The 11861-nt window shown below is 39.1% G+C and overlaps 1 protein-coding gene across 1 annotated transcript in view; it reads right to left on the reverse strand.

Moving 5' to 3' along the window:
• The window catches only part of SVIL (supervillin), a 107233-nt gene that overhangs the window by 64861 nt on the left and 30511 nt on the right, over positions 1-11861 (reverse strand). The window contains exon 2 of the mRNA XM_009572095.1: positions 4585-4651. Coding sequence (XP_009570390.1) covers positions 4585-4651 — 67 coding nt within the window. The remainder of the gene's footprint in view (positions 1-4584; positions 4652-11861) is intronic.

Raw genomic sequence — 11861 nt, forward strand, 5'->3', positions numbered from 1 at the left:
CTAATATGAGCAGCGGATCATTTAGTTTTATACCTTGTCTTTTCAAAACAGCAAAAATGCCCATTTAGATGAGACAAAATATTTCTTTAAATATGTTCATTAAATATACAAATTTTAACTGTAAAATGTAGGTGTCATAATAGTCTAAAGTAGATGCTGTCTACAGAGACTTTTTGGAGGAAGTGTTCCTCCTTGTGGGTAAAAACAGTGAGATTTTTCTCTCCAATTATTGAAAATAGAGAGAGAACTGCTGTATTCTGCCATTATGACTTCTAAACTATCCCAACCAGGCATAAGAAAACTTATACTAGTCTTAAAACCTTTAGTAAACTGTGTAGACAGGTGTAACAGATACAAATCCCCACAGCGAAACTATTTTTTCATTTTGCTACGGTAGTGATGTGCCATATGATTTACTGTCATTCTGATAAGACAAATTGCACAGCCTTACTGTTGGAAAATCCTTCCTTAGGACAGTTTTTAAATGGCTTTTTAAAAAATTGAATACCCTTTCATCAAGGGTATTTGGTTAGAAAAGAAAAAATAGTAAAAAAAAAAAAAAAATTCTGTACTCCCTATTCTAGAAGAACATTTCTCATTGAAAAGAGTTTTAACATACAATGACTAATAACATTTTACATGAACTCCAAGAAGTATTTGGTTCTTTATCATTTATAAATAATATTCCTTTGTAAGAAGACATTGAGGAGAGAGTAAAACCCTTGAAATGACAATAAAGAAACTGGGCTGTGTCACATTCAGGCACCATGCCACCTGCCGCGAATCATCTCCAACAACTGCACTTACAGAAATTATTCCAGGTACTGCCAAGAAAAGCAATGTTAGCCACTACAGAAAATAGCAAATAGAAGATGAAGAGCTGCAATAAGCTGTCCATTACAGAAAACTGTGTATTGTTACAGGGCAAAAACACTTTAATGGAACTAAACAAAAACCAAAATAAAATAAAAAAGTAGCACACCGCAGCCACAAGCAAATAGGTGTGTGTGTTATCTGAGACTGGGCAGAGAATCAGACAGTTAACTGCATGTTTCTATATGCCTAACCCCACATTGCAAACACTCATGATTCTTATTATTGACTTGTCTCAAAAGCACTGAGGGACCCAGCTCATGGCTTTTGAATACCTGGGCTTTATTTAGCAGCATCCCCAATTGCTTCCATAATGCTTCTGACAGTGCAGCACCTTAAGTTTCCATAAACATGGGACTCTGCACAGAAAAGCATTCCCTCATACAGAAAAATCGTCGTTTAAATTAACTGTGCACTAACATTCACAACTGTGCCTCAGTCCCACATGAATTTCCAAGGGTAAAATCACACACAATCAGGACTGGCACTAGCCTGCTGGTCTAAAAAGAATTGTATTATTGCATTGCTTGTGGATCCTCAACAAACTTTCAAATACTGTACGCTAGTTAGGTTCACTCCTGCCCGTTCCTCCAAACTCCAGGGAGTCTAAATGTCATTCACTGGGTTTCCATCCACTTGTTCTCATGCCAGTGTTGTCAGTTACCTTACTTATTTTTCTTAACAGAAGTTTTCCACATCTACTCAGCTTCCTCAAGACAGGCTCTCAGTTTCACTGATTATCTGTAAAAATGCTCTCTACCTGTTCCAGTTTTAAGTCATCTTTTTTGTATATGGTGTCCAGAATTGGACAGTCTTGATTCTAGACCCGGGTCTTAGCAGTGTCTTATAAAAATAGGAATTTTAATAGAGAAAGCATTATTATATGACTAGCCAGATGAATGCCTGGATCTATCACACATTTGCCTTTTTATAACTACACTATGCTGGTTGCTCAATCCCGCATGAGAAACTAATATGCCAAGGCTTTGCTTTCATCAGTTGCAAGTGACAGAAAAATTTATCAGCCCCCAATGCACAACTGTGCACTTAGTATTATTACATTACATCCCTTTTCTATTAGTCCTCAAGGTCATGCAGTTCTTCCTGTATGTGAGCTCCCTCCTCCTCTGTACTGAGGGTGGTTTCCAACCTTTGCTCACTGGCAGATTTCATTAAAATTCTTTTAATAACCACAAACTTCTTAAGTCTAACCCTTGCTGGGCTACATGGCATCACAGGTTATCTGTTTTGTGAAAGTCCCTTCACAGTTTCCCTTATGCCCTTATTTTCCATTTCCCTCTGGACAGACTGTCAACTTTTATTTACTTGTTTATTTTTAAATGATTAACTATTTTCATATACTATTTTATCAACAATGGAGGAGTTTTTCATCTTCAGAGGCATTTTTGCTCTCTCTTGCAAAGCTGCAGGTGGCATTGCTTGTTTTAAATGTTTGCACATTAGAAACACAAAATGTTTTAAACTGATGTATCAATTACATTGCTTTAACTTGCACAGAGAATTCAGAGACAAAGCACTGCTCTGAAGATGATACAGTCAAACCAAACGATTGAGTATTTATAGATACATATATAAAATTAGTTCTAAAAATGAAAGTAGGCATATTTAGGACATGTCACAGAACATTCATTAGGAATCTAAATTGAGTCAGAATGATGTTAAAGCAATTCCAAATAGTTTAAAAAAAAAAAAAAAATTACAGGACACTACTCATAAGGGTTTTAAAAAAATATGCTCATAAGTAATTCCTCACCAAGACTTCCCTTTTTGCTCAAAGGGATCTATCCAGATGTCTCCCTGCTTTATTAGTTTCTCTGCCAAAGGAGCAGCTGCAGCAACAATTTAGTTGCTTAAGCAGAGTCAGTCAGTCAGGCTTGGATTGCCAAGTATATTGTACCTTCAAACTCATCCACAACCCTGTTCTAGAAGTATCACAACTACATCTACTCACCTTTGCTTAATTTCTCAAGTCATGCTACAAATCTAGGTGCAGATTCTGTGCAGCAGCACCAGGAGTTTCTGCACTTAACAGCTAGGCTATGCACATTCATTATTAAAATAATTTAAGGCATACTTGGGTTTCTCTAAATGAAAAAAAAACCCAAACATTTAGACGTTTGCACGAATTCTTTCTTCTTAAAGTCCCTGTTAAATCCGGATACTGAAAGAGGAAATTCTCCTCCTTTGCTTGCCTGAAATACAGCCTGTGATCATGGCTCATGAAATGCAATCAACACCAGGAGGTCCCACAAGTTTATTTCACATAGGTTTCGCCTCAGGTTCCCAACAAACTCATTATACACTCCAATGTTCAGGAATTCTTAAGATTCCCATTAAAACACAGGCAACAGTATTTCACAACCTCAATAGTTTTTCTTTAAAAACAATGTATAATGTGGCATTAGTAGAGTATTTGACAGTCTCAGTAGTCATACCGCTCTTGCAACTTCCAAAGTAAGTGTGGGCTGCTTCTATACATCAGGGATTCCAGGCTGAAAACTTCATCTGCTGCTGCAGCAGCAGCATACAGTTTCTAAATAGCTGTCCCACTAACCTAGTTACATGCCCAACAGCAAGCAGAAGTTTGATCCAAATGCCACTGGTAACATTGCCCTGCCATCTGGATTAAAGCTATGGGATATACTGAGATTTTGTGATTGAAACACATGCATGAAAATCCACTTGTATATCTGCCAGCTAGGTGCTTGGAGGTTTTTTTTTTTTCCCCTCTTTCTCTACCTCCAGGAGAATTTCCTTCCTTGGACTCTTATATAAAAGGTCCATTCTACAGTCACATCCTTCTCTGCTACTGTCATTTCTACTTTCCCCTACCTGCCTTCCATAACACAATGTGTCTTGTACACCTATTCCCTCCATCTCTCTACAGTACCTAAGAAACAACATGGCAGGGAATCAGGTGCACTCCAGAAGGTGTGCGTTGACTGAAAAGATGCTTGCAAACATGAGCCTGGGTGCCTAAGGCTGGTGGATTCCTGTGCAGCTGAGCCAACAAAACAGCTGGTTGCTGAGGCAAGACCAAGTTCCCAACTCCCTGACCTCCCCTCTGCACCATTATGAATGAGTCCAGCAAGCACAAAGGTAGACACCAAAAAGCAGTCGGAGTGAGGATGGGAAGAGAGAGGGAATGTGACCAGCCACCTTGCTTAACTGTGAACTATATCCCCTTACTCAGCCTTGTGGAACTATGCCCTAAGATTACAGGCACGAGGCAGCATGGCCCTGCAAGGAAGCAGCAACGTCACCTCTCCATTCATCTCTATGGTGTCCCCCTCCCATGTGCTGAAAAAGCTCTCTGAACAGCTGTGTAATTAATTCACCCACTTCAGCCACCTTCTTTTTCAGACAGATCAGTTTTCCAAGGTGGTTCACTAAATGTGTGTACTGTGTCTGTGCCATGCAAGGAAAAATGGGCATTGCAGTGGCAGGAGGCTCAGTGCAGAGTGGGACTCTTCCCCAAGCACTGCCAGCTATAAGTTTTCACATTACTTAGGAGGCGGTTGGTGTTTTCAATAGCTGTTCAGAGCATCTGCTTTGTGCCAAAGCTTGGTCCTGCGAGAGAACCAATAATCATTTTCCCTAACAAAAGAATAAACATAGATTCAAGCAATGACTGCAAGTTACAATCATGCAACCAGTCATCTTCACTGGGAAAGAAAAACTTGACCTTACCTTAATGCTCTCTTCCTTTGGAGCAATCGTGAAGGTTTAAATCTGACTGAGTTTTCTCTGCCAAAATCTGTGAAATGAAAAAAACCACACCATAGTGAAGATGCTTTAATAAATGGGAAACTTTTAGGAAACTACGTTATAGTCTCCAATCATAGTCCTTTTCCACTGGAAAAGACTGTACAAAGGCCTTCGCTCTAGTTAAAGAGCTGTAAGCTGGCATGTCCAAGATGGTGATAAACCAAAGCCTTGCAAAAATGAGTACAGACAGTAAACAAATCAAAAGCGTCAACACTATGGAACTGCCATGTTCTAATCCCAGTACTCATGGTGTAGCACTGCAGCCTGGGGCTATCATTTAAACTCCTTGACTCAGTTTCCCAGCTTCTAAAATGGGCAGTAGACATGTTTATGAAGCACTCTGCAAATGAGAAATGCTGCAAGCAGCAAGAGCCTTTTTGGCTGCAGCCTAGCAATACTATAAAAACTGCATATTCACTGCAGAAGTCAGAGATGCCCAGCTGAGGATCTGTTGCAACAACAGTATTACACCATCCATGACAGAAATATTTCTGAAGGTTGTCTACTGTTTGGAAGCTCCCATTTTTTTCTGAATAGCCTTAGAACATGCTTACTTTCAGAGAGGAACACATGTTTACACTGAGAGCAAAACTGTGTCAGATGCAGCCTTATATTCAAAAAGTATGTATTACAAAGCCACTAGTTCCCAAACCTTTGTGAACCGTAACAAGCAAAGGGCAATTTCCCCTTTCTCCCCCCAGATTTAACTTTTTCATTTCTGCAGCCAAGAACATCATCAGAGGGTCTAAACAATGACCAGTGGCAAGGCGGACCAACGCTCCAAGTACCGGCTGCCTCCATTCAACAATGAGGATGCTATTAAGAGACCTTGGAGAACTGCTAGCCAGGGAGCAGGGGAGCACCTGGTCTGTGAGTGCTGTTGAAAAACACATGAAGCTACTAATACTTTACTCCTAACAGGAAAATTGCCTTCCGTCCCATCTAAAATGGGACCACCCATCTAAAATCAACCACCCCAAGACCCTAAATTAATAAACAATTGGTCACTGACACAGTGTTCATTTTATTTTTCAAAGACAGACCTGAATATTACACAACCTGGACTTCAGAACATTTCAAAAGCAGCAACATCCCTTTTACTCCACATCAGAACTGAGATTTAACTATTTCAAAGAAAAATTAACTGGCAAAAAAATATTTTTTGCTTATACAAAATATTTTAAAATCTAGGTAGGATGTTTCTTATTTTCGCAGAAAGGGTTTAATGAAACTTATTATAGCTGACAACATGGGTCTTAATTTAGAGAATTTATCTTTCATCTATGCCTTTCAAAACTTCTCACCCTCCTCCTCTCCCACTTCTTTCTGCCACCTCTCCAGGTAAACACATTAAAATTAAAAAAAAAAAAAAAAAAGTGAAAAAAAAAGAGACCATTTTAACAGCTTGATAAAGAGGCTTTAAATTTGCAGAAAGGCATTTTTAGGCATCTGCTACAAGTCACTGCAGATTTCAAGCAGCTTTGCTAATAGCATTTTTCAACTTTAATAGGCAACTTTTTCCTGTTTTTGTTAACATTCATTTTCTCTTTCCAAGTAAATGGAGAATAAAGCACACAGATTACACAGAAACATCTTGTTAGACCAAACCAGAGTATTATAAGAAAAACAGTATGAATGGTATATAAATCATTATATTTTACACTACAACATTAAAAAGAATACTCCATGCTCTAAGTATCCTCTAAAAAGGCCAGATTTACATTATTGTGAGAAGTAACTTAAAAAGCCCAGCTCAATATCAGAATAATCAGAACCAGGCATATCTTAAATTTATAGCCGTTCTAACGGGATATAACCCATTCTATAATTTTTGGCGCTAAACCAGCTGTCCACCATGAAAACCACAAGCAGACCACAGAGAAATTCTCCCTACCCTAGCCAAAACTGGAGAGGGGATATGAGAAGGGAAGAAAGTAGCTTTCATTGCTTCGCTGGGAGAAGGGAGGGAGAAAGGCTGCTAAGAGGGGGCACACAAGCCGGTCTGACTCTTGCTACCCATTAAACATATCCAGTAACATTCACACATACCGCATCTATAATGCCTCAAAAACATCTTAAAACTTTTCTGTACTTCACAGGGGCAAGCTCCTCTCTTCCTCTCCACAAACACAGAAAACCCAACCAGACAATTATATTCTGTTACACAGTTTTGGTATTTTATGTATTTCCTCCTGTTCAAATAAACCCCATGTGAGAGGATTAAAGTCCAATAAAACTTACTTACTACAATATGAAAGTCTTAAAATTAAATACAAACACAGGAAAAAAAGTAAAACAATTCTGCTTCAAAAGAAAATAAAGATGTCCACAAGAGAAACATCAGTTTAACACAGTCTTAATTCAATGGTTAATGTAAAGAAAAAAACCCCACCCTCACAGTACCTGATACACAGAAAGAAAATCTTTGCAACAGCATTTTGTTCCTTCTTTCACTGAAGAATTCTAAACATGCACATTAAAAAAATTTTAAATATTTGTATTTAAAATTAAGAGTATATTTACTGAAGTATAAATCAAACTTGCTCACAAGTTTAAGCATTTGTTCAGTCTAGTCCCCCTCCCTGTTAGGTACAAACTACTGGGTAAAACCACTATCCATAGTTTAATACATAAGAAATTAAAAATGCTGAATTTTAAAAAAAAAAAAGTAGATGCAACTTTCCAGTATTACTTAGTATATTTAAAGGCCCTAAGTCAGTGGCAAGCTAAGCTAATTAAAAGATCCATCTAATCGGATCTTTCAAAAGTGTCCTTTAGGAAATAATGAAATAGCCTAGGTGACTAACTGCATACTGATTGCTAAAGTAGCTAATGCAGCTGCAGAAGATCCAGTCAAACAATATTTACACATGCATACGTATATACGAGAGAAATTAAACACACACAAATGAACTGCATTTTCTTCTATCTACTTGGAACTCTTACCTTGCTCCTCAGAGTATTTAACATTTCCCAAATAGCTGGAGATCCAAGGATTTCTGAACATGGTTGCACAAACAAAGGATTCAGCAAAGAGAAACTACAATAGCAGCTAATTCTCAACCAGCCACAGCCCTAGGCCTGTCTTAGCAATATCGCGTAGAGATTTTTCATAGCACAGGACTGGAGCTGTCAGGCTATCGCGTCCCAGGGAGTACAGTAAATGCATAGCAATAGGCTGCAAGCTGGAGCAGCTCAAGCCAGTAATCAGATTACAAACAGAAATTAGGCACATGAATGCTAAAACAGATTGGGCAATGGTGATTGGGAGATTTATAATATTACCACTTCAAAGATCCAGCCAAATCACACATTATATTCCTGCAAAATGAATACAGAACCCCTAAATCCTCATATTAAAAAAAAAAAAAAAAAGAAAGAAAAAACCTCCAAGAAGAGGAATAATTCCTTCCTATCTCTAATCAGGATAAACTGCAATGCTTGCTTAAGAAAAACAGCATCCAGGCTGCCAAAAAAATGGACTCTGTTAATCATATCATTATGCTAAACGTTTTGCCTAACTATTAGTTGGAACGTTTAAAACAGACAAGATTTATGGATAACATATGAGCAAAATTACTGGTGGGGGTGGGGATTTAAGAACAGACACCACAGCTCCAAATATTTTAATTTGAGACAGAAGGTGTAAAATTGCACAAAAGTACTGTCTAGCTACCATATTTTTTTATTAAACAGATTTGATGGATTTTGGATTGAAGAGTCAGAACCCCTTATAGTTAATTTTGAAAGTCTGGAAATATTTGTTCAAAATGGTGCAATAACCCTGGCTCAGTCTTCCACACTGAACTACCTGATCATCTCTCTCACACACACACACACAAGCATTAAATATATGATTGAAACAGGTCCATGCACTTAACCCCATCCAACCAAAGGCAGTAACTGCCTACCAGCTTCCCTCCAACAGACTTCTTCCCTTCAAAAAGATTTCAACTAGTATCAGTAGAAAACTCACCGCAAGGCTGGGGTTGTCAGGGCCATGAAAAGGTAGCCTAGAAACACAAGACCGAAGTTCTTGACTTTCCTTATCTGTTTTTATGATACCTGGTACAACAGGACCCTGATCCGTGCTGGGAACCTCTATATACAGGCAAAATATAAGCAATGGTGCTGTGAAAGAGACTGCTTAACCACAAGTGAAAAATATAATCTATCAAAAACCTATTAATTTCTGTTGGCTCACCATGAAGTTGTATTTAGCCTGTCTAGGTCATCAAAACACTGCTTTTCATGCTGGCAAGTTCTTGCAATGGATAGAAGAATATGCGCTCCATCTTGCCTAAAACCCCTACTATTTATATTCATTTATTTATTTTTAAACACAAATAATGTTGGACTCACCTTAACTGAAGCACCTTTTATTAGCTTTCAGCAGTACAGAGCACCCTGGAACAAGAGTCACCCAACACATGGAACGTGGCATTGAAGCCTCTGACTCACCAAGTAATATCCTCTGTTCAGAAATATCTGATGGTACGTACCACATTTTTTTCTTTCCCTGTAACCTTACTGGCTGTCACGTTTAATTCTAACCATTTCACAGCACTACCCATAGAACACAAACCAAATACTGCTGTGCTCCCTTGACCAGCTGTGAAGGCCTACATGTACTCAAGCCTAGTAAATACAAAAGCAGTTAACAAAAAATGGAATCTGTCGACACTGATCAAAACTTGCCATTAACCTGAAAATCTGCTTTATGGCCTAGACATAAGTGCAGGTGTGCTTAAAGCACAAAAACGAGACAGTGCAGAAATAACAAAGAAGCTGCTAGTAACAGCTAATGGGGACATTCTGGACCAGTACCTGTGTGGGTATATGAATAAAAGAGACACCCAGTTCTGAAAAGGTCCCTTTCTTTCTGAACCCTGCTTGTGTGAAGACTGCTTTCTTGATCTTGTGAATAGAGGCATTATTACCTGGAGCATTTTTAAGCACCTGTAACTCATCTGGTACACAGTAAGGGAACTGTTTCTCATAAAGTGCAAATAAATAACACTCATTTGATAAATCTCGTGGCTGCAGTCTTTAGCAAGGTTGAAGGAGAAGTTAGACTTGACAGCTGAGCTGATGCAATAGCTTACAGTTGCCAAAAAAGACAGTCCTACCTGTTTCTCTCTGTGGGACCTCTGCTAGGTCCTGCTCCCCTAGTGACCCAGTCAGATGACTAAAGTGGTAGTAAACATTCCCTTTTATTTTTGCTGGGTATGCTTTTCAGGAGGTGCCAGAACAAAAAAAAAGGCACAGGATCTTATGACCAGGAAAGAGATCAACCCTTCTGGCTAACAAAGGAGGTGAGCTCAGCTCGATTGTCATCCCTGTGTCTCGTAATGTCCCGTATGACAGAGGAGAGGTGTGTTTTTATTTGTGGAGGGAGGGGACAGGCTCCCACATTCCTCTACTGTACACATCATCTCCAACATTTTGTCCTCAGCATCTTTCTGGTGAACAAGGTGCCGAAGGTAGAGCACACAGAGCTGCAGAAAAACTCTAGAGTGCCTTTCACAAACACATATATTTTAAATGGGTTCTTGCTTGTGCAAATTCAAATTCTACTCACAGAACACAGTAAGAAGCCAGTTTCTCCAACAGCTCTGGCTACCACCTGGGAAGGAATACCTGCGATAGGCTTTGGTGCAAGTAGGACTCCTTTCCCTGCTATTTACGGCTGGCAGGTCAAGAATACAGGGGCCATCTCATGGGAGCGAAGAGAATTATTATAGAGGAAAGTAAAATAGCCAATAAAAGAAACATCTGTACCAAGGTAATAAAAAACCACACCATAACCTCACAAAAAAATCCACCCATAGTCTAGAGTTTGGCTTCAAGCTCTCTTTATGTTAGGTTGCAAGGTGATCGTTGCTCTGTGCACGGTATCTATGAATTGATTAATGTCATTGCTGTTAATACTGCAACTCCTACTGTGCAGAATCTGTGACCCCAGAGTTTGTTCAGTTTCACTTGAAGACGAGGGGTATGTGCCAACACTACTTCCAATACTAAAACTCTTAATGCCAAGAGATGCTAGAGCCTTTGGGTATTACACCAATGCTACGCACTTCACACAGATCATTGGGAAGATACAACTATAGGTAACTGACAACTTCCCTCCCTCCTTTCCATCAAAAAGGGATCACCTATTGCAAGACAGGTCTCTGTGTCCCTTAACCACCTTTGGCAGTGAAGACAACTGGGTAAAAACAGTAAGTCAGCAGGGTCAAGCAACGGTATAAAGAAAAGAAGTCTTAGATTCAGCTTTTTGCTGCTTGTTTGGAAACAGTAGGTTTAAGAGCAAGTCTTTCCCAGAAGAAAAGAAATTCATCTCCAAATACCTGATGAGGGAAGGAGGCAGAGTATTTTGTCCTTCAAAGAGATCCAGTCTCTAGGACCGAGAAGTATGCTCAGCCAAACTGTGTTATCAAGGCTGTGTTACAAATCAGTAGTAATGTTCTTGTCCTCCCCTGCCATCATTAATTCTTGAGCATTAGCAGCCTCCAACATAAGCAAACAGAGAACAACAGTTCAGCTGTTAGAAAGGGGGGCAGCCCAGCTGGAAGTTAGGTTTGTAGTCATTTGGGCAAAGAGCTAGAGGTTAAGCATGCATACATTTCAAATCTGAGACTGCTCATGAAAGACCAGCTGGCAGCTAAATGTTGTTCTGAAGCTTCCCACAGGAAGAGAAGGAAAATATCTTCCTTTTGCCTGGCAAAACTAATCACTGTAATCAAAGCTGGAGTTTAAACAACTTGCAAAACTCTTCTCAACTTACAGGGCTGCCAACCCCAAAGCACTGAAGAGTTATGAATCAGGTCCCACAAGATCAAGTCTTTTTTCTTTCTGAATTTTGATCGCTTATAAATTATATTTAGAAGTGTTCCTCTGTGATAAGGAGAACTAGATACTTTGTTGTGACTTGCAGTTATTATAAAAACAAAAATCAAAGAAGCCCATGACAGCTGTTTGAAGAAAGCCTAAAAATAAAAAATAATAATAATAAAAAAATCAAGAATGCAGAGGAAAGAAAACCCATAGTCACTGCAAAGAAACTTTCAGCAAGTATGCTAGTTCAGTAAACAGGAGTCTGACCAGCATGGACAACTGAGATGATCTGTGTAAACAACTTGATGAAATCATATTTTCATCCACACTTCATGGGTAGAGGTCTAAAGCAGCTCATG

Source organism: Fulmarus glacialis, unplaced genomic scaffold (genome assembly GCF_000690835.1).
Source record: "Fulmarus glacialis isolate BGI_N327 unplaced genomic scaffold, ASM69083v1 scaffold16342, whole genome shotgun sequence".
Lineage (NCBI taxonomy): Eukaryota > Metazoa > Chordata > Aves > Procellariiformes > Procellariidae > Fulmarus > Fulmarus glacialis.